Raw genomic sequence first — 22259 nt, 5'->3', positions numbered from 1 at the left:
AAGATCAAAGCTGTCCAGGGCCTGTGACTTGGCCTTTGCCAGGAATCTGCACAGGAGTTCATATGCCTCTGTGGGGGGCCCAGAACAGCTTGTCCACACAGCTGCCATGACAGGTTTAGAGGCCCAGACACACAGCTTCTGTGACAGGCTCACTGGCAGGTAACACCCAGACCCAGAAAAAGCCATACCTGACTCCACCCAGGGAGGGCCTGCATCTAAGGGGAAATACCTGACATTCTAAACATTCCAACCATTTAGATAAGGGATGGCCAAAAGTCCCTGAGTCTAGCACTCACCTATTTCTGTTTTACAGATACCCCTAGACAATTGTCAGCCAATCAGGGTCCTGAACCCTAGAAATCCTCTCACCCCAACCTCTGCTATGATAAAACCCTACCCTGCCTGGGCTCGGGGCTCTCTGCTCACACTGCTTCATCAGACAGACAGAGAGATCAGGCTTGGAGCTTGAAATAAAGGCTCTTTGCTTTTACATATGGGATTCAGTCTCCGTGGTGGTCTTTTTGGGGTCCCTGCTATCTGGGCATAACACCTCCTTCCTCACCGAACTCCACACCCTGGCTGGTAGCTCAGTTTATAGGGGAGCTGCTGGCAATTGCCACCCCAAAGCCTCCTGTTTCTGAGCAGTGACGAAGACCCGTCTTTTGCTGGTACGATTTTGTCTTCCTGGTGTTTTATAAATACCCAAGGAGCTTCGCTCACATTGGATTCTGACAGGTTAGCTGCCATTTGAGACTACACAGGAGAGAATGGCGAGGTGTGGAGACCCACACACTGGCATGCATACATCAAGCTTGTCACTGCCTAGTAGGTACTTTAAAAAAAGTAGGCTTTCCATGGCAGCAATGTGTGCCGTAACTTTCATTTACAAACGTCCCTCCCACACAGCAATAACAGGATCACAGAAAGCCCACTGCCCTCATGAGCTAGAAGATACTGAATATGTGAGCAAATTCTGTTTAGAGAATTTTTTGTTTTGTTTTGTTTTTGAGACAGGGTTTCTCTGTGTAGCTTTGCGCCTTTCCTGGATCTCGCTCTGTAGACCAGGCTGGCCTCGAACTCAGAGAGATCCGCCTGCCTCTGCCTCCCGAGTGCTGGGATTAAAGGCGTGTGCCGCCACCACCGCCCGGCAAGAATATTTTAACCCAGGGTCCTACATCACTCAGGGTCCTACATCACTTGTCAATCAAAGTGTGCCTGTGCCAAGGGCGTTTCCCAGAACACAGCTCTCTCTTAAATGATTGTTCTCTGCAACAGGACACACAGGCTACCCTCTTCTACTGGGCAGGTTTTGTTCCTGTGCCAGTTAAACCAGACTGAAGAATGGAAATTGCTCAAGAGGTGTGTCACTGGACCAAAGGAGAGATGCAGGACAGGGGACCCCTTCCTCGTACCTGCACCTACTGAGGTCCCCTCCCCTATCCATCCTTCCCAGGCTCTCTTCCATGGAGGTGCAGCTGAATTCTGTAAGGTTGCCATAGCATAGGAGCTATGCCTCGTCCACATCTGTTGTGACATTAACTACCCCACGGTAGGGAGCACTGTTCTGCTTTCCCACTGTGCCGTGGGTACAGGGGGCGTGTCTAAGAAAGCTTTATTGACTGGGAATGTGGTTGAGGGACTGGGACTCCCCGCCCCCATCCTCAGCAAAGCTCTTCCTCCAAGGAAGCTTTTCTAGAAACGTCATCTATAAATGTATCAAGTGAGAACGGAGGGCGTTTTGAGGCTCCCTGCTCACCCTCAGCTTACTCACCTCCCCTGTATGTAGATCCCTGGCGTTTCTTGCAGTTTACAAACAAGTTCCTTGTCAGTGATCCCCAACTCCTGCCTCTTCACTTTCACTCTGTCCCTTCCTCTTTGTTTTTTTCATGGACCTAGGGATAGAATCTAGGTCGCCATGCATACATACCAGACAACCACTGAGCTACATCCTAGCCCTACAGCTTTCTTCATAACAAATTCTAATTAGGTGGGATGGTTTGGAATACAGTCATGAGACACTCTGACAGACGGAGCTAACGACTACCACTACTTATTAAATGCTTAACTGCTAAGATTGTTCCGCACTTTCCATAAATAAACTAATTTTATCGTCACACAAAAGTAGGTAGACACTATTAATAGCTCCAGTTTTCAGGTGAGGAAACCTAGGCCTATGGAGCTAAGAAACTTAGCAGAAACCACAACTCTGGTTAAACGTTAACATCAGATTCCATGACACCCCCAGGAGCGGTAACAAGTTAATCCAATACAGATAAGAAGAACAAAGATATCTGAGGGCTGAGGATGTTACAATGCTTGCCTATCATCCATAGACTGTAGGTTAGATCTCCAGCACTGCACAAAACGAGGCGTGGTGGTGTCATCCACCTGGAAGGCTGAGGCAGGAAGATACAAAGTAACAAGCTAGCCCTGCCTACTGAGTGAGAACCTGTCTCAAAAACCTAAACGCAACAGTAACAAAACAAATGATGTTACTTATCCTAGAAAAGTAAGTTGACTGAACAGTCGCTTCCTTGAGAAGACTGAGGAGTGGTAGCAATTGCAAGGTTGATGGAAAGTGTGAAACACGCACTAAAGGAGCTGCACTCAGTAACTACAGCTGGGCCACTTCCCAGCTGTAGTTCGAGTCAGAGCCTCAGGAGTTATTTCCAAGTATGCTCTTATCTACATCTGCATCCAACACATCTGAAAGCGTTTCCCATTCTTTCCATTCCATTCCCATTCCCATTGGGTTAGTGTAGTAGAAATTCACTGGTGGAGGTGATCTTCAGGGTCTGTTTTAGACTGGCATGTGTTCTTTTCTGTATATCCAGCTGGGCAGGGGGTGTTTAAAAGATAACGAGTACCTTCCTATGGTGATAGGTAGAGGTGTGCTGGAATCTTTAGGCCTGTATTCCACAAATATTGATTGGGCTCCAGGCTAGATGAGCAGTACAAGAGACAAGAATAGTTGACAAACCTGAGCAATTTATAATATCTCATTAAGCAGAGTATTTTATTTGCTCTGGAGTGTCTTTTCATGGAAAGGCCCACGGGTGCCGGCCAAGCATTCTCAATGAACTTGGTGAGGGAGGCAGAAGGAGCTCAGGGAAGTGTTCTGAAGGAATAAATAAAACCCAGGTCCCGGCTGGGAATGGAAGTGGAGCTCAGTGTGGTGCTGCCTAGCATGAGCAAGGCCCAGAAAAAAAAGCAAGCTCACTTCCTCCAGCCTACACCAATGTGTGGAATGCAACATTAACCAGTAAGTCACAGGACAGGAAATAGATTTGCAGAAGCCATTGGGGGGTAAAAAGAGAACCGAAAAGCAATTGAATTTCTACTACACTAACCCAAACTTCAAAATTTTCAATGCATTTACATGAACCAAAATAAGGAAACAGTCACAGCCATGCTTCATTGGCTCTGGCTCCTTGGAAGGTTTCTGTTCTTTTCTTTAGCAGCCCAGGACTGTAGCTGTTACAGTTTCCTTCCCCAGAAGTTCCCATCTGCTGGAAGATGTCCCAGGAATACTCTGAGAATCAAGTGTGTACTCCTGGTGGGAGATAGGCATCTGCTCTATTCTCCACATGTGTTTTAGTCAACTGTGGAGCGATGGTTATTATTTTATTTAGTAACAATAAAAAAGGAACCGAGTTTGTGGTGAACCTGCATAGGTTTCTCCCTTGTCTTCCTCCCCTGACATGCCCGTATCACATCCACTCACGTGGCACTTACACTCGCATGGACATCACAAGTCACCTGGGCGTGCTTTAGCACGTAGGAGGATGTGTACATGGTCTGTGCAAACACTTCAGTCATTTTATGAATACAGAAGGAACTTCAGTAGCCAGAGAGTCTGGCGTCTGTGTGACCCAGAACCAGCTGCCCGAGGACACAAAAGGACAGCCGCACAGTCATTTGTTCAGGTCACATCCTAGTTTAGAAAGAACCAGGATAAGGAATTGACCTTGGTGTCAACGTTAACTTCACACTACTTTCTTAAGAGATATGAAGCACCATTAAATATGTTCGGTTGAAAACAATACAAAACTACCTTTTTTTTTGGCAAAATGATCTCTCAGGTCTTTTCTATCTTAGAAGATATATATATAGCCGCTGCTCACATCTTACTAGAAAGTCACAGCAAAGCCGTTTCTTCCTTAGCAATTACTGCCTGTGGAAGGCAGCCAGCTCAGGGATCTTATATTTATTATTCCCAGAGAGAATGCCAAGCACTAAATTTTTACTAATATCAAATAGAATGTGGAATAAGGGCATCCCATTTGAACAGTGTGGTTCCCAAGCAAATGGAAGCTGTGTTTCGATTTCATTATCTCATTTTATTATCATAATAGGATAATACCTATTTCTCAAATGGTAACCACCGATATAAGAGACCCTCATTATGTGATCAATGGAATTTTCTATAAGAAAGTTATTTCATCCTAATAACTGGTACATGTAGCCAGCCTAGGGAGCCCTTCTCTCAGACTGCTTTCTTCAATGTGAAATTCTCAAAGAGCAGCTTCCTTGTACTGTAAAATCCTTTCTTAAAACTCTAACTACATTGCTGAAAAGAGGGAAAGTACTTATACAAGGTATCATTGCAGCTCTCCATTGTTCCTGCAGCAGTAAATACTTCTATTGTAAAGACGGCCATGGAGCATAACCTCATTCTTTCTTACGTTGTGGTCCTAGGGATCAGACCCTGGCCTTACCATGCTGAGTTCACTCCCTTACCCCTTACCGACACTAGCCATCCCTCCTCCCACAGCCCAGATGACCTCATTCTCTTTCTTCCCGAGGAACATTTCATTCTATGGACATATCATATTTTGTTTAATCATTTACCAGTTGATAAAGGCTGGGGTTGTTCTATTTTTTTTTTTTTTGAAGAACTATGAACGATGCTGTAAGCAGACACGGTGCCTCTAACTAGGTTAGCTTTATAGAAACTTTACTTTTGTAGACGTGAACATGGTGGACTAAGACATTGAAGGAAGCAGGAAAAGCCCGACGACGATGATACAAACAGCCATTCAGTTGACATGGACAGACTGCCCACAATGTGTTCAGTCGTGTTCCAGGCCGCAGTGAAGCAGCAGGACTACACACACTACTTGGACTCAGTCTGGGTGAAAAAAAAAATAAATGAAAATGGAGAACAAAACATTGGGAGGGAGATGGGGGAGTGGTTCAGGGAGACTGTGAGGGGGAGTGGGGAATAGATAGGATCATGATATAATGCATATATGTATGAAATTTCTAAAGAATAAATAAAAAATATTGTCACCTCCCCTCCCCCAAAGTAATTCCAAGTGAGCAGCTAACCCCTAGGCGATAGTCCATCTGTGTGATAGAAGCTTATGGAACTTATGTAGATATATTCATCCATCGATTCACTATACAAAAGGGATGGAGTAGCTGTAAGCCACAGCGGCTCTGGCTAACAAGAGGTGATTGTGCTGGGCACTGCGTGAGAACAGTTGCCAATCTTAGGGACAGAAGTTATGAAGGATTACCTACAAACATCTTTTAGAGACTTTAAGACACATTTTCATCGTGGGAACTATGTCTGGAATCTGCAGTTTTGCTTTTCTGTGATTTCTTTCCTTTTTTTGTGTTAAATGGTGACTGAGCTTCCTGTCTGTTGCTGTGATAAACACCACGACCAAGAGCAACTTGGGGAGGGATGGGAAGGGTGTATTTCATCTTACAACTTACAGGTCATCAGGAAGGGAAATCAGGAAATCAAGCAGAGACCCTGGAGACCCACATTTAACATCATTCAAAAAATGCCCCACAGATTTTCCTACAGGCCAGTCTGATGGAGGCAATTTCCCAATTGATGTTCTCTCTTTCCAAATGATTCTAGCTTGTGTTAAGCCGATAAAAAGCTAACCACCAGGAATGCATAAAAGAATGATAAAGTAAACACGGGACAAGCATGACATGTTACAGGTCTCACATATGGAACAGTTCAGAGAGTGAGAATTACGTTAGTGTCTACTCAGTGGTTGTTGCTACCTTTGAGTGGAGTCTTGTGTTCCTTGATATTAAATGGAAGATCCCCCAAACAGGCAGACTCAAATGATCAAATGCCTGTAATTTCCAAGTTAAAAACTTAACAAGCCTGTCCGATAGGAAATGTTAATTTCTTTTTCTTCCTTCCTTTCTTTCTTTTTTCTTCCTCTCTCTCTCTCTCTGCCTTCCTTCCTTCCTTTTTTCTTTTCTTTTTCTTTTTTTTTTTTTTTTGAGAAAGGGTCTCACTATGTTGAGAACTGGAACTGGCCTGGAACTCTATGTAGACCAGGCTGGTCTGGAGCTCACAGACATCTGCCTGCCTCTGCTGGGAATAAAGGCACGCCCCACCACATCCTGCCTATTTTTCTTTTGAAACACGGTCTTGCTGAACTACCCAGGTTACAACTGTTGGGGTAAGGTGATCCTTCTGCCTCAGCCTCCTGATTAGCTGGGATGTTAGGTGCATGCCCTCTCATCTGACTGGGAGTCTTACTTTGAAGTGCATTAAAAGCCCATAATTCAGTGGCTTTTCTGTATAGCTTGAATTTGTATAACCACCTTCACAATCACTCAGAACATTTTCATCACTCATAAAAGAACTATATGCCCACTAAAGCTACTTAACTCCCAGCTCACCTCAGCCTTATGCATGCCTGATTTATTTTGTCTTAAAAGATAAACCTGTCCTGGACATTTCATATACCTGATATTATACAATATGTGGCCTTTCATGTCTGACTTCCTTGGATTAGCAGAATGAATTCAGGGTTCATCTGTGTTTCAGTATGCCAAGAGACTTCATTTTTTTTATATAGGTCTATTAAACTTTGCACCATGTGGCTGTATAACATTTGCTGATCCCTTTATCAGCTAATGGGCATTTGGGTTGTTATGAACATCACTAATGGAAAAATCCAAGTGGATGTACGCTTTCAGTTCTCTTTGGTATGTACGCAAATTTGGGGCTACTGGTCTATGATCAATTTTCTTCAGAACTGTCATCAGAGAGGAAGAAGTCTCAACTGAGAAAATGCCTCCATAAGATTAAGCTGTAGGCAGGCCTGTGGGGCATTTTTAAAATGTGATTGGTGGGGGAGGACCCAGTTCATTGTGGGTAGTTCATCCCTGGGCTGGTGGTCCTGGGTTCTATAAGAAAGCAAACTGAGCAAGCCAGTAAGTATCACCCCTCCATAGCCTCTGCATCAGTTCCTGCCTCCAGGTTCCTGCCCTGTTTGGGTTCCTGTCCTGACTTCCTTCAGTGATGAGCAGTGATAATGGAAGTGTAAGCTGAATAAACCCTTTCCTTCCCAACTGGCTTTTGGTAATGATTGATTGATTGAGACAGAGTTTCTTTGTGCAGCCCTGGCTGGCTGTCCTGGAACTCGCTCTATAAATCAGGCAGCCTCAAACTCACAGAAATCCACCTGCCTCTGCCTCCTGAGTGCTGGGACTACAAACTCACACCCAACCATCTGGATTGTTTTTTATTATACTTAAAATCCACTTGTCTGTTCATCTGCTCATTTACTAGTCCATCTTACCTGGATGCATCTCAAAGATAATGGCACACTTCCTCCTAAAAACTTATGCATCATTGTTTAGAAACCATCTTAGTCGCAGCTTTTCATTTCAGCGTAAACTTTACATCTGATTTTTATTTTTTTTCCATGTTGGAGATCAAACCAAGATCTTTACAAATGCCAACAAAGTCCGCTACCACTGAGCCACACTGTCGCCAATTAAATATCCTACCACTGAGCCACACTGTCACCAACAAAGTACCCTACCACTGAGCCACAGAGCCATTCTGTCATCTTCTGCTCTTTTGTGTGTATGTGTATATGTGCTGTGTATGTGTTCATGTCTGTGCTGGTGCACATTATGTGCACATGTGCGCGCATATGTGTGTGTGTGTGTGTGTGTGTGTGTGTGTGTGTGTGTGTGTGCACGTGGAGGCCAGAGGTCAGTTTCTAGTGTTATTCTCAGGACAGCAGTCTGTCTTGGATCCTTTTAAGATAGAGTCTCTCACTGGTCTGCAACTTGCCAAGCAGGCTGCCTGGCTGCCTGTGAACCCTAAGAATCCTCCCTTCACTGCTCCCACCCCAGGGCTGGGATCACAAGAGTGTGCCACTGCACTCAGCTTTTTGCATGGGTTTAGGGGATTGAACTTAGATCCTCATGCTTGTTCAGTACTGAATAGCCTCCTCCTCAGCCCCTAAGTAGAAAAAAAAAAAAGATGCGTCAGCTCCCATGTGAGCACATGGTGAGGAGCAGATTGTGCACAACACACTCCATTAGCTGCAGATGAGCTGGAGGTCAGGCTCGGGCCCAGGCTCCCCTTAGAGGTCAGTTGTCATGTCCTCACAGAGGGGTGGGGCTCAGTGAGACAGAAATTTTGTTTTCCAGATTTTCTATTTATATTAAGGAGTGTGGAGTGTTGCTACAGACTATTTGGAATTAAAGTTGGAAGAACATTGGACTGTTTTCTGTGCCATATTTCTGCATACTTTTACATAAAGTATTTCATGTGATTATAAGGCAAATGCAAACTATATTTGCTCCCATTTGTAACCCTTCCTGGACATATGCCAGGATATGTAGGAAAGAATTGGGTACTGAACCCAGTGAATGGATCAAGTCATCTTTAATCACTGAGGTTCCACTTTGTCACCCTCCCTACCCCCAAGGCCACAGAGACCTTCTGGCTTACTTGCAATGATTAAAGGATGTGAATGGAAACATCTATAATCAATGCTGCTCTGAGGAAACCCCACATTACTTAGGACCACTTGTTCTAATGTCACCACCTCGCTTTGGCACCTGGTGTGAGCTGGGTTCTTTCTCGGGTATGGATCCTGAAAACCAATGCTGCCTTTGAAATCATGAACTGGAGCCAACAGAGGGACACCAGGCCATGCAGGGGTGCTGGAGGGTGGACCCTCGGTCTTCGCCACCAGCTGTACGTATCACAGCAGTCACATTTTTCCCCCCAAGACAGGGTTTCTCTGTGTAGCTTTGCGCCTTTTCTGGAACTCTGTAGACCAGGCTGGCCTCGAACTCACAAAGATTCTCCTGTCTCTGCCAAGTGCTGGGATTAAAGGCCACTGCTGCCCAGCAACAGTCACATTTTTTAAAATAATTTATTTAACTTTATTTTATGTGCATTGGTGCAAAGGTGTCAGATTCCCTGGAACTGGAGTTACAGAGAGTTGTGAGCTGCCATGTGGGTGCTGGGAATTGAACCCAGGTCCTCTAGAAGAGCAACCAGTGCTCCAAAGCCCTGAGCTATCTCTCCAGCCCCAGCAGTCACATTTTTATTGGCACTCTGCACCTGGGTCTGTGTGACAAAGGATTTGATTTCTAATGAATACTAAACAATGCCACTCCAAATGATCAAAGGGATAATCTATTGTTTTATTGTATTGTGTATAATTTGAAGTTCCTACATTTAGCGCCTTCACCGAGAAACTCCAGGAATGCAAAGCCAATGGCAAAGGGCATTAGAAACTTGTGACATGTTGGGAAGAGTCAGGACTAAGGGACCCACCCTGTCCTGTCATCCTGCTTTTTATACAAAGAGTGACTATCAAATTGAATGACAATCAAGAGTCCGCTGGAGCTCTTCATGCAAGGGAGTCATTACATTTAAAAACACTTTCTACCCAAAATCCTGTGTAGTAACACACCTCAAAAAGTTCAGTTTCCGTCTTCAGAATTGACAGCAAGCCAGGCACTGTAGTGTGCACACCTGTCTGTGATTCTGGTGATTGCATGCAGAGACAGGAGAAGACTTGGAAGCTCTGAGGGCTTGCTAGCCCGGCACCCACAGTGGGGAAAACAAGGCAAGAACCGACCCCCAAGGCTGTCTTCTGAACACACGTGTGCCATGGCACAAGCATGCCCACACTTACACGTATGAATGTGAACACACTTGAACACACTGCACATACGACACCCACACACAGCTAAAACAAAATCAATTAATAAAAAAATTGCTTCTTTATGTGATAAGGCAGATATTTTCAAACAATGACGGAGGAAGTGAAGGGCTGGGGGAGGGGTGCGGAGAGACATGTGCTCGATGTGTATTCATCTGCATTATCTCCACCCCTCTATCATCTTCCACAGCGGAAAAGAGAAAGAAAGAAAAAAAGACAACCACTGCCCATAAACAGTGGTTCCTGAAAATAAATTTATCTAACAATAAAGGTGAAGCAAGTAGTTAAGAATAATGATTATTCTTGGTGACGGTTACATTTTTGATGAATTCAATGGCATAGTGCATATCTTTTAAATTCTACTTTCTTTTAAAATTATCTGCAAAAGGCCATCTTTGAAGTTGAGATCACATAGGTGCCGACAATTTCCAGACTATTCTAAGAGTTTAGCATCCCCAGGGCTTGGCAGCGAGCCATACAGTTGAAGTCTGAGTTAGAGATGGCAAATGGGGCTGGGGAAACTCCTGGCAGTCGAGGAAAGACAGACCTGGGACTGTAGGACAAGAAGTACCTGACTCTTTTTCTTTGATATTCTCAGAGTCTTCCCAAGCCATTCTTGAAACGGATATGCTTCTACGAGAGCTTATGTGTTGATACAAAGCGCAGGAGCCCACACTGGGTAGTGGTGGAAGTTACAGTAGGTGAAGGCTGACTTTATAGAGATCTTTAAAGGACCAATTTTCTCTCTCCTAAAATAGCTGTTTCCATGGTTACTTAATCACTTATTATGAGGCCTTAGAGGAAATGCATTTGGGGGGATAATTCAGTAGACCGTGTTTAAATTTCCATTGTAGGAACTAGGGAACTTGGAATGAAATATAATCTCTGGTAATTTGCAGTTTGCTTGATGCTGAAAAGATATTTCTACCAGAGCAGGGAGTTTCAAACTCGGCGGCAATCCTGATTCCCACTCCCCCAGGTCATGCCAGCCTTGTTGCTGGAAGCAGTAGTTGCTGCTCAGGGACACAGACGTGACCATGGATTGGGATGAGTGGGCTCCAGTAATTGGCTAGAGGGCAGATGTGAGTTGGCGTGGACATTGCCTATCTCTCTACTCCATCTGGAATCTGGTCTGCACAGGGTAAGGTGGAAGAGACGAAAACAGGAAGAAAGCTACTCGAGAGTAGTCAATATACCCATCACCCCAAAGAGAAACCACCTCCCGAGGGCTTCCCTAGACAAGTGCTGTTGGTTCAAACTAGCTCTCAGACAGCTTTGGAGAAATCCTACTTTTCCTAGAAGTAGCCTGAGGAAGTTTCTACTCCTTGTGTGTCAACAGCATAGTGCATATCTCCATAGCCTCCAAATGTTTACCACATCCGTGTGGTACACTTCAGAGGTCCCTCCCTCTGTACATGGATTTCAGCTTCCAGGGTGTTCCAGGGTGTTAGCTGGCTGAGGATGAGGATGCAGCTCTTGCATGTATGGGGTGCATGTCTCTACTATGTCATTCCGAGCTGATGACTCATGGCGGGCTGAAGGAGCAGGCTGAAGTTCTGTTGTCCTGATGACTGCCCACACACACAGGCAGCCCTGAATACCATGTGCCTGTCATTTTTTTCTACCCTGCATTCTTCCATCCTCCTGTCGCCTTTCTTTGTAAGATGACATATAAATATATATGTATATAATTGCATATGTATATATGTATATGTATATAACTTATATAACATAAATGTTACCACTTTGAAGTATAGAATCCAATGGTCTTAATATATTCACAAGGTTGTATGACCAGCACACTAGCAAGTTTCAGAACGCTCATCCTGATGGTTAATCTTCCTTGTCAACTTGACTATATTCAGGATTACCTAGGAGATTGGTGAGGCACATTTCTGGGTGTTTCTAGAGAGAATTAACTGAAGGGGGTGATGACCCACCCTAGAAGTAGGAAACATTAACCCGCAGGCTGAGGTCTGTGCAGCATAGAATGGGAAGAGGAGACACCAATAGAACCCTGGTATTCCTCCCCAGCTCCTGGCCTGACATGAAGCGAGTAAGCTGCACCGCCATGCCCTCCTGGCCATGATGACTCGACCCCCTCAAACCGTGAGCCAGAACAAACCCTTCCTTCTTTAAGCTGCTTCTTTCAGGGATTTTGTCATAGCAACACAGAGGTAACCAATCTACACGTCATCCCCGAGAGATACCACCCTGAGTAGTCTCACTCCATTCTTTACTCTCCCTATCCCCAGTACCATTAACCTACCCTGTCTCTGCGGATTTGTCATTCATAGGCCTTTTTAAAAAAGATCTATCTATCTATCTATCTATCTATCTATCTATCTATCTATCTATCTATCTATCTATCTATCTATCATGTATATGGAGTTGGTGCATGTATGCCTGCATGCATATATGAAGAGGGCACCAGATCTCATTATAGATGGTTGTGAGCCACCATGTGGTTGCTGGGAATTGAACTTGGGACCTCTGAAGAGCAACTATCTCTCCAGCTCATTCATAGGCATTTTACATGCGTGGACCATTTATCTGTGACCCTTTGGGTTTGGCTTCCATCACTTAGCGTGCTATGAACACTTATTTGTATGGATGCATGTTTATAATTCTCTTGGGCATATATCTAAGAGTGAATGGCTGGGGACAATAGACTGAGTCTTTTATGCACTGCTAGATTCCCATGATATCACTTTTTCCCATGGGTATTGAAAGTTAAACCTAGGGTCTCCTGCACGCTAGGCAATCACTGAACTAAAGCCAGAGCCCTCATTATAGTTTTGTTTTGAGCTAGGTTCTCATTAAGCTGTCCTTGAGTTCACTCTATAGCCCAGGAAAGGCCTTGAACTTGCTATCTTCCTGTCTCGACCTCCTGAGTAGCTGGGATTACATGCTGGCACCACTGGGCCCCTTTTCACATCTTAGTGGTCAACTCACTCTTTGCTGAGGCCTGAAGAGAATTTCAGTGTTGCCGCTGAGAGACTCTTCCCCAGGTGGTTCTAAGAGCTTACACACAGAAAGATGATTCCTAAGTGAGCACCAAGGCTCAAAGTGCAGAACTGCTGAGCAGCACAGCACAGTGACTCAGAGTCACCCAAGACATTAGTCAGAGCTTCTAGCAGTCTAGATGAGGGAAAAAAGAAACCACATTAAGATCCTGGGGACCTGCAAGAGGAAGCTGCAGTGTATGAGAATCTAGGGTGTGGTATGGACTTGTGAAGGAGTCAAGGGTCAGTAGCTCCAATCAGCAGCACAGGGAATATGGGACTCTTGCTTTATTAATTCAGTTACAATCCAGTGCTGCCTATCAAACCTCCATATTCGCTGGACTGAAATATACTTTGGTGATCTCTAGGAGGATATGGAATAGAACAATTCTGCTTCCCAGGCTTTGCAGCTGTTGGAATGCAGCACAGCACATTTCTCAGCATTTGTAGGGATGCTGGTGTGTACCACACACTTGGCTGTCGGCCAGATAAAAGTACAGCACATGAGTCACAGGCAGCACACCATACTTGATAAGGTCAGGGAATGATGATGTTATCATGAAATATTTACCATGCTGGACTTTCTGTTGTGATTTCAGAGCATGTTCCTCTATTTGTGGAAAGAAGAGTGGACCGTGAACTAGTATGCTGGGTTTTCACAGCAGCTGCCTCACACATCTGGTGTTTACCTTGTCTCTTTTTTAAAATAAGATAATTTTTTTTTATGTGTGTATATGTGTGAATGTGTGTGTGTGTGTGTGTGTGTGTGTGTGTGTGTGTGTGTGTGCGTGTGTATGCCATACATGTGTGGGTGCATGCTGAGGCCAACAGAGGGCATTGGGTCTCCTGGATCGTAGTTTCAGGTGGTTGTGGGCTACCCAGGTGCCGGGAACTGCACTCCAGTCCTCTGGAAGAGCAGGATGCACTCTTAACCTCAGAGCCAATTCCAGTCCCTACTTTGTCTCTTGATCACATCATTTTTTCTTTTTCGTGTTTGACTTAATCGTATGTTGTTTTACTCATTCAAGTTCTAGAAAGAGTAAGCTAGTAAACATTTATAAGTGTCTCCATCTGTCTGGCTAGTAAACATTTCTATGTGTCTTTATCTGTCTGCCTGGTAGCCTGGGTGTCCACAAGCTATTCGATCCAGGTCTGCATAGCCTGAATGCTCTGTGATGTGTGCATAGTGATGGAACTATCTTCTCTAAGGACACACTTCTCAGAGCATGTCCATGTCATCAGCAATATATGACTCTGTCACATAAAAGACTGCCAAAGGCTCCCTTCGCACAGGAAGGCCAAACTGAGAGATAGGCACATGAATATGAACAGGACCCATTCCCTGAAGGTCAAAGTCTCATGAGTGACAAATAGCACAGGATCACGGTCCCATCCCTCTGCCAATGTGAGGCGTGTGTGTGTGTGTGTGTGTGTGTGTGTGTGTGTGTGTGTGTGTGTGTGTGTGTGTGTGTCCTTTCTTTTAGGAAGTGACAGTGATGGGAGATGGTTACACCTTACATTTTTCTAACATTTACTGAGCAACTTAAAAAACTCTGGCAGCACCAGGTGGTGGTGGTGGTGGTGGTGGTGGTGGTGGTGGTGGCATGCAATCTCAGCACTTGGGAGGCAGAGACAGGCAGATCTCTGTGAGTTTGAGGCCAGCCTGGTCTACAGAGCAACATCCAGGACAGGCACCAAAACTACACGGAGAAAATTGTCTCAAAAAAACAAAACAAAACAAAACAAAAAAACCCACCAAAACTCTGGCAGCTATATATTGGTTTAACAAATTTATGGAAATACTACTTTTTATCTGAAAACTCTATTCCAATGGTTCTCAACGTCCCTAATGCTGCAATCCTTTAATATAGTTCCTCATGTGGTGGTGACCCCCAACCATAAAATTATTTTCGTTGCTACTTCATAACTGTAAATTTGCTACTATTATGAATCATAATGTAAAGATCTGTGTTTTCTGATGGTCTTAGGTGACCCTGTAAAAGGGTCATTTGATCACCCCTCCCCAGGGTTGTGACCCACATGTTGAGAACTGCTCCTCTATTTCCTTAGTCTTAGAACCTGAGCACAGAAGTGAAACAAGATCATTTTTAGGGCCAGGTGGTGGTGGCACACGCCTTTAATTCCAGCACTTGGGAGTCAGAGGCAGGTGGATCTCTGTGAGTTTGAAGCCAGCATGGTCTACAGAGTGAGTTCCAGGACAGCTAGAACTACACAGAGAAACCCTGTATCGGAAAAACAAAACAAAACAGAAGTCCCTCAAGATCACTGTAAGGAGACAAAATTGAGCAACATGATTCTCACGTTAAGACAGATACGACAGCGACGCGGGGGAGTTATGAAGAGCTGGGTCCACAAGTCTCCAACATGGCAGCTTCCTGTGACTTGTCCAGGTCAGAGGTTAAAAAGTTGGGCTTTATTCCTAACAAGGCTGAAAGGGGGGTCTTACTCAGTCTGAGGCCAGAAGCCTTGTTCACGAGACACATTTTTTGCTCATGGCTTTCTGTAGTTTGCAAGGATAGAAGTCAAGAAAGAAATCAGCGATCACTTCCTGGGGTCATGTCTATTAGTGGGAAATCGATTCTGGGCTGCCTCAGTGTACCTCTTTGGGCCAGCGGGTATCAGTCACATACTAGCAAGAATAATACTTATCAAGGAGCCAACTGTATGCCAGGCACTATCCTGAGGGCTTTGGGTATCTAACTTATTTGTCTGACTGCAACTCCACGGGGCTGGCTGCCACTGTTTTGCTTTTTATTTTCCGCTGAAATACTTTGCCCCAAGTCTCATGCAGCTGCCCACTGCCAAACTCAAGTCACTCAAAAAAAAATTATTTTTGCACATTCTACTTGAAGCTAAATCATTACTTCGCCACTCCACTGACACAAGAGTTAGATTTCCATCTTAAATTCTGCGTGAACAGTAGTGGCGCACGCCTTTAATCTCAGCACTTGGGAGGCAGAGGCAGGCAGATCTCTGTGAGTTTGAGGCCAGCCTGGTCTACAGAGTGAGTTCCTGGATAGTCGGGATACACAGAGAAACCCTGTCTCAAAAAAACCTGAACAAAAATAAAAAATCAAAAAAAAAATTTAAAAAAAGAGAAAGAAGAAATTCCTTATGTAACAATGCGTGGCAATACCATGTCTCCAAGGACACTGACATGGGAAGACAAAACACATATTGCACACCAACTTCCAGTGCAAACAGATGTGAATTTCACTGCAATCACGAGCTATGCTAGAGATCCCAGCTGCTGCCATTTTCTGCTTTGGCATGTAGGTTAATAGAAGTTATATAATGCAGGTAGACCTCAAACTCATGATCCCCCTGCCTCAACTTTGTAATAACCATAAGGATGACCACATGTTTTAACAGCCAGGCCTTGGTCACACTTCTGAAAACAATTATTTTATTTTATTTTTCCTCATACAACCACAGCTTTATTGTGAGCTTGACCGTCACAGAGAACATTCCAGTGACGAGTGTACTTAGAATCAACTCGTTAAAATATTTAAATATGACATCATGGAGCTGGGTTATTCCAAATCCCAGAATGCTTTTAAACAGGTAACTGACGTCATTATTGGTCATGAAATAAACAGAATGACAGTATGTTTGAACTCCAGGCTACTGTTACCATTTGCTTCTGTATCTCAGGGAGCAAAGCGGTGTGTGTGTGTGTGTGTGTGTGTGTGTGTGTGTGTGTGTGTGTGTGTGTGTGTGTGTCTTGACACAGGGATTTTTTACTTTGCAAGGAAACTGACGGCTGCTGTCCTATTACTTGAGAGCCATCACTGAAGGTATGCATACCATACTCATTTATTCCAAAAGGCTCCAGAGAAGATAGTTTAAGCCTCTTCATGAGGCAAACCACCTGGAATCTATGGGTGAGAGCCAACACTGGTCTGTGCTTGATCTCATACAACATGAAAACGTCATTTCCTTGGAACACAAATTTATCGATCCCACAGGAAACAGGAGACTGAGGAAAGTCATCGCTGAATCTCAGTACCTAATTACAGGGCAGTTGTATGATCAGGGGTATGTGGTCAGCTCTCACTTTTGTGACCTAATCAGTCTGTTTTCATTTTCACTATCTGCCAATCAGAACACATTGAAGTCACTGCTGGTTTAAGCCCAGAAGCATTCCAAGACAGCAGAAAAAGGAGGAAGAAAGAACCTGCCTGAGACCAATATTAGCTTCATTATGCCCAATTCCAAAGTGCACTAGGCTCAGGGAACCAGTAGGAAACAGGCTTTACTTTATTTTAAATTAGGCGTATGTGTGTGTATATCTCCATGCATATGCATGCAGGTGCTTGAGGAGGCCAGCAGATGGCATCAGATCCTCTGGAGCTGGAGTTAACAGGCAGTTGTGAGCTGCCATGTGCTTACTGGGAACTGAACTCAGGTCTTCTGGAAGAGCAGTCAGTGTTCTTAGGCACTGAGCCATCTCTATAGTACTACAAATTTTGATATTAAAAAAATTCATTTGGGAAGTCTTGCTTCAAAATTAAAATATAATAATGAGTATCTAGGTACATTCTAATTCACAAATGTGCCTTTAAGTCTATGTGGAAATGAAAAATGAAGAAAGAAAAGTCAGGACAAGTGAGTGAAAGCTGTTCTGATTCTTCCACGAAACAATGTTACTGAACACACCTCCTTTACAAAGTTAACTTTTGGAGCCAAAAGCCACACTTGTTCCCTGCTTTAGGAAACCTCAGAGCCACAGGGAGAGCAGCCCAGCCAAGAATGCAATCATGCTTCAGGGAGGCCTGTCTTCAGGGGGGCAACTTACTATTGTGCACAGTCAATCAGCTGGTACTCGTTGGATCTCTCAAAGCAGGCCTTCACCCCCTCATCGTCCCACAGCTTCTTCACGTGATCAAAGAACTCCTGAGGTTGGGGAGAGTGACAAGAAAGCACACTGTCAGGATACCTTACAAAGTGAAAAGTGAAAACTGCCAGGCAGAGGCTGCAAGGAGGGTGGGGGTGGGGGGATTCTTTTAGTGCTGAAGACCATGCTCTAGGCTGTCTGCCCTGTGCACCAATGGTTCAGCATGATGCAAGGCAGGCGACTCGGCTCTCCGCACCCATGCAAGCTACAGAACCTCCCTGCTGTTCACAAAGCTCACCAGAACGAAACCTGTAAGTCGAAAATTAATGCCAGTCATTAATTGTAAAACAAGGACACCACTGTGCAGTTCTTAGCATTCAGTACGTTTGGAAGCTAAGCAGCCGCCTTGACCATGGAAGACACAGAGAGTATAAGGTTCATCTCACCAGCTGTCTTTTGATTTTTTTTTTTTTTAAAAAGATTTATTTATTACGAATACAGTAGTCTGCCTGCCCGTATGCCTAAATGCCAGAAGAGGGCACCAGATCCCATTACAGATGGTTGTGAGCCACCATGCGGTTGCTAGGAATTGAACTCCAGACCTCTGGAAGAGCAGCCAGTGCTCTTAACTTCTAAGCCATCTCTCCAGCCCGTCTTTTGATTTTTTAATGTGAGGTAAGATCCAAATGGAGGGCTGGAGAGATGGTTCAGTGGTTAAGAGCATTTGCTGTGTTTTGCAGAGGATCCTGGGTTTGATTCTCAGCATCCAAATGGGAGCTCACAACCATCTGTAATTCTAATCCAAGGGGATCCAATGCCCTCTTTTGGCCTCCTTGGGCACTAGACACACATGTGACGCACATGAGGCAAAACACCCATACACATAAAAAATGGACATACCAAAGTAGATAGATTAAATTGACTCATTAACATACAAAATCTTCCATAGGGTCTCAGGTAGCCCAGCCTAGCCTCGAACATATGATCCTCCTGCTTCAGCCTTCAGTACCATGCCTGCTCAGTGATGGACAGCTTTACTATAAGGGTTTTATTTGCATGTGTGTGTGTTTAAAGCAAACCATGAGTTAAATATGAACTGTGAGTCATAAGGCTACCACACTTGCCCATTATAGCGGCAGGACCCACTGGAAGAACTTTCCTTACCCTACAGTCACACCATAGCTCTGAGGTACTTGATCCTCTCCAGGTGAGTGACTTAACGTCAAACAGATTGGGCTGGGTTTGAATATAGGAACCGTTGACACTATAAAAGTCCACATAGTTTCCATTGGCGGTTTAAGAAGTACCCAGGATAAGTCTAAACCCGGTCAGTACGTGTGAAGGGCAGCAGACCCTTTAGCTGGTTTCTTGGGTTAGGAATAGACAACACAAACCAGGGAGGAAAACGTCAGCAGGTGCAGGCTCCTCCTCTCTCTGGGATGCTCTCTCAAGCTTCTCCAGTCCATGTCAGAGTCAGGAGAGCTGTCCCCACTCCCATACTGTATAGTGAGTGGGTCGATGTGGTGGTCACAGCAGCTGGTGACAGAAGAGACCCCACACAGTTCAGACCCTGAACTAACTGGGATGAGGCTAGGGGACAGGAAGAGATGAGGCCCCCCTGGAGAGCAGGCCATGGAAAACTCGTCACAGGGACTGGATCCAGAGGAAGTACAGAAGTGCTGTGGCGCCCTACAGGACCTTCTACCAGGTGGCGGGGAGAGGTAGGCACCCAGATTGGAACTCACTGCTGTCTGGTCAATGACATCGGGTCAGGTGCCTGCTGGGTGGGGTGGGGGTAGCAGGACAGGGTCATGGGTGCTTGCATCATTCAGACCCACAGCCCTCACGATGCCTGTGGGATACACCCGAGGGCTCCCTCCTGCATCAATCTGTGTCCCAGCTCTCCAGCTCTATTGGAAAGTATTCAGAAATGGAAAACTAAGGAGAAAGGTGACTGTGACATTTCTTAGTTTTTATTTTTACATTACTGAATGAGAAGCATCTTGAGATCTTTGTGCATTTAAGCAACCAAAATGCACAGATACTTCTGACTCTTCAAAGGGGCTGATTTGTTTTATGTAAGGGAAACATAGCACCACATTTAAAACTACTCTTCAAAACAAGGTTCTAAAGTCTTGAAAGCATACTTTTGTATTCTTTGCATGTAAATGTATGTGTGGTGTGTGCATGTGTGTGTGCACTCATGTTTGCACACGTGGGCATCTGTGTGTGTTCATGTATCCAAGTGCATGTAGACATCTGAGGCTGACGCTGGGGGTCTTCCTTGGTGGCTCCCGGCCTTATTTGTTGAAGCAGGGTCTTTCAAATGAACCCAGAGCTCACTGAAATGGATACTTTGGCTAACCAGCTTTCTCCATCTGGGAGCCCTGTCCTCTGCCTTGTGAGTGCTGGTGTGACGGCTGAGAGCTGAGAGCTGCCATACCCACCTGGCATTTATGTGGGTGCTGGGGATCTGAACTCAGGTTATCACACTTGCCAAGTAAGCACTTTATCTGCTGAGCCATCTCCCCAGGGACCATAACTTTAAGTAAGATTTAAAGTAAAAAAAAAAAAAAAAGTGAAGTACCTGACCACTGCTCGATGTTTTCACAACCTTTCTCTTCCACTGTCCCCCATGATATTGATAGTATATTAAAAAATTGCTTGAAATTCTCAGATGATAACCCATTTTTTGTTTCTGCTATCAGATCCTCCCTAACTCTTTTTAAAAAGAAAATAAATGGATGACAACAAGAAACATAAGAATACTATTTCCTATATAATTTCTATGCTAACATACACACACCTCACTTCTGGGTTATACACACTTGGGGCATAGTTTCCATTTTGAAGTGCACACTGAAGTCATCTCTCTAATTTCCTGAGACATGGGATGTGCAGGTGGCCCTTGCACACTGGAGGGTGTGGCTGGCCAGCTCTTCCTAGTGGCAGTGGTTCCCAGCCAGCTCTGCTCCCTGCACTTGTGGAACTCGTCACTGGGTAGTGAGAAAATATTACTCCTTATGGTCATTGCGTGATATTCTTTCAAAGATGACAAACAGAAAATGCCTCTAGCTTTAGTGTCAGGAGCCCTCCTGCAAAAACAAGGTACTTATGCCTATTATTATTTTCAATCTTACAGACCCTCACTGGATGACACTGGTGATTCCTCCTCCTCTTCTTGAGACACAATCTCATGTAGCCCACAGTAGCCTTGAATTTACTATGTGGCAAGGGGTGACCTTGACTTGTGTTTCTCAATCCTCCTGCCTCCAATCTTGAGTGCTGGGATTACAGGCATGCGCCACCTTGCCAGGTTTATGCACTGCTCAGGACTGAATGCCAGGCTTCATGCACACTGGCAAAACATTCTACCAACTAAGCTACAGCCCCCAACTGGCCTCTAGGTAATGTATAATGTTAATATCATGTAGGACTGTGTAAATAGTTGCTATACTGTATCCTTAGGGAGTAAGGACAGAAGAAAGTTTGTGCCTGTTTAGAACCCTCCCAGATTCCCCTCAAATATTTATGATTCTTGATTGGTTGGCTTCTTAGATATAGAATCTATCAATATGGAGAGTCAATTGTAGGTTGCTTAACTTACAATTATTGATTGTAAGTTAATCTAAAATTCTACTTAGAAACAGCTTTCAGAATCTATGCTAGGAAACATCCTACCAACCCAAACATCTAAACCACTGAGCAGTCCCAGGGCTACCAAAGACAGTATCAAAAATAACACAGTAAAAGGAGGTCACACCTCATACCCACTGGAGTGTGCATGAAGCCTGGCATTCAGTCCTGCGCAGTGCATAAACCCGGCATGGTGGCACACGCCTGTAATCTCAGCATATACCCTTTGTGCTCCAGACAACATTCTGGGGGTCTCAGACTCCAGGTCTTTTCTGTGTCTCAAATAATGTATGAAATAGGTGATTCAGCTCCATATTCCAGATGTTATAGCAAGAACCACCAAGTATATTTCATTTTCTTCACATCCACCTAACTGGAAAAAAGCCAAGTCTGAACTCCAAGCTTGCTGGGAGTCCACCTCTCATCCTTTCCTCTGGCCCACAGCAGCTCCCTGGGCCCAGGAAAGCAGTGTGGGCATTGGGGACATCGTGTACACACCTGTCTATTTTTGCCTATATTATAGGCTTATTATTCTCATTATTCATTTAAAAACAACTTTTGGGGCATATTTTGTATGCCTCAAACTTCACCCTTCTATACCGTCATGAAGCCACTATCACCTCGGAAGACATTCACCTTCCTTCTGGGTCGGGACCCACCGCTACCCCAGGGCCAGACGACTGCCAACTTCGGCTGTCACTGTGCTTTTGCCTTTCCTGAAAATTTTATAGAAATGAAATCATATACTGTTTTGTGTTTAGCTTCTTTCTCACTTAGCATAATACATTTTAGATCCGC

General features: G+C 44.6%; 1 protein-coding gene across 1 annotated transcript in view; it reads right to left on the bottom strand.

Moving 5' to 3' along the window:
* Gnal (G protein subunit alpha L) overlaps window positions 1-22259 on the bottom strand; it is a 124860-nt gene that overhangs the window by 19053 nt on the left and 83548 nt on the right. The window contains 1 exon segment of the mRNA XM_028856207.2: window positions 17787-17884. Coding sequence (XP_028712040.1) covers window positions 17787-17884 — 98 coding nt within the window.

This window comes from Peromyscus leucopus, chromosome 19 (assembly GCF_004664715.2).
Source record: "Peromyscus leucopus breed LL Stock chromosome 19, UCI_PerLeu_2.1, whole genome shotgun sequence".
In the NCBI taxonomy this organism is placed as follows: domain Eukaryota; kingdom Metazoa; phylum Chordata; class Mammalia; order Rodentia; family Cricetidae; genus Peromyscus; species Peromyscus leucopus.
Note: the sequence above shows the minus strand (reverse complement) of the source record. Positions and strands in the feature narration are given on the sequence as shown.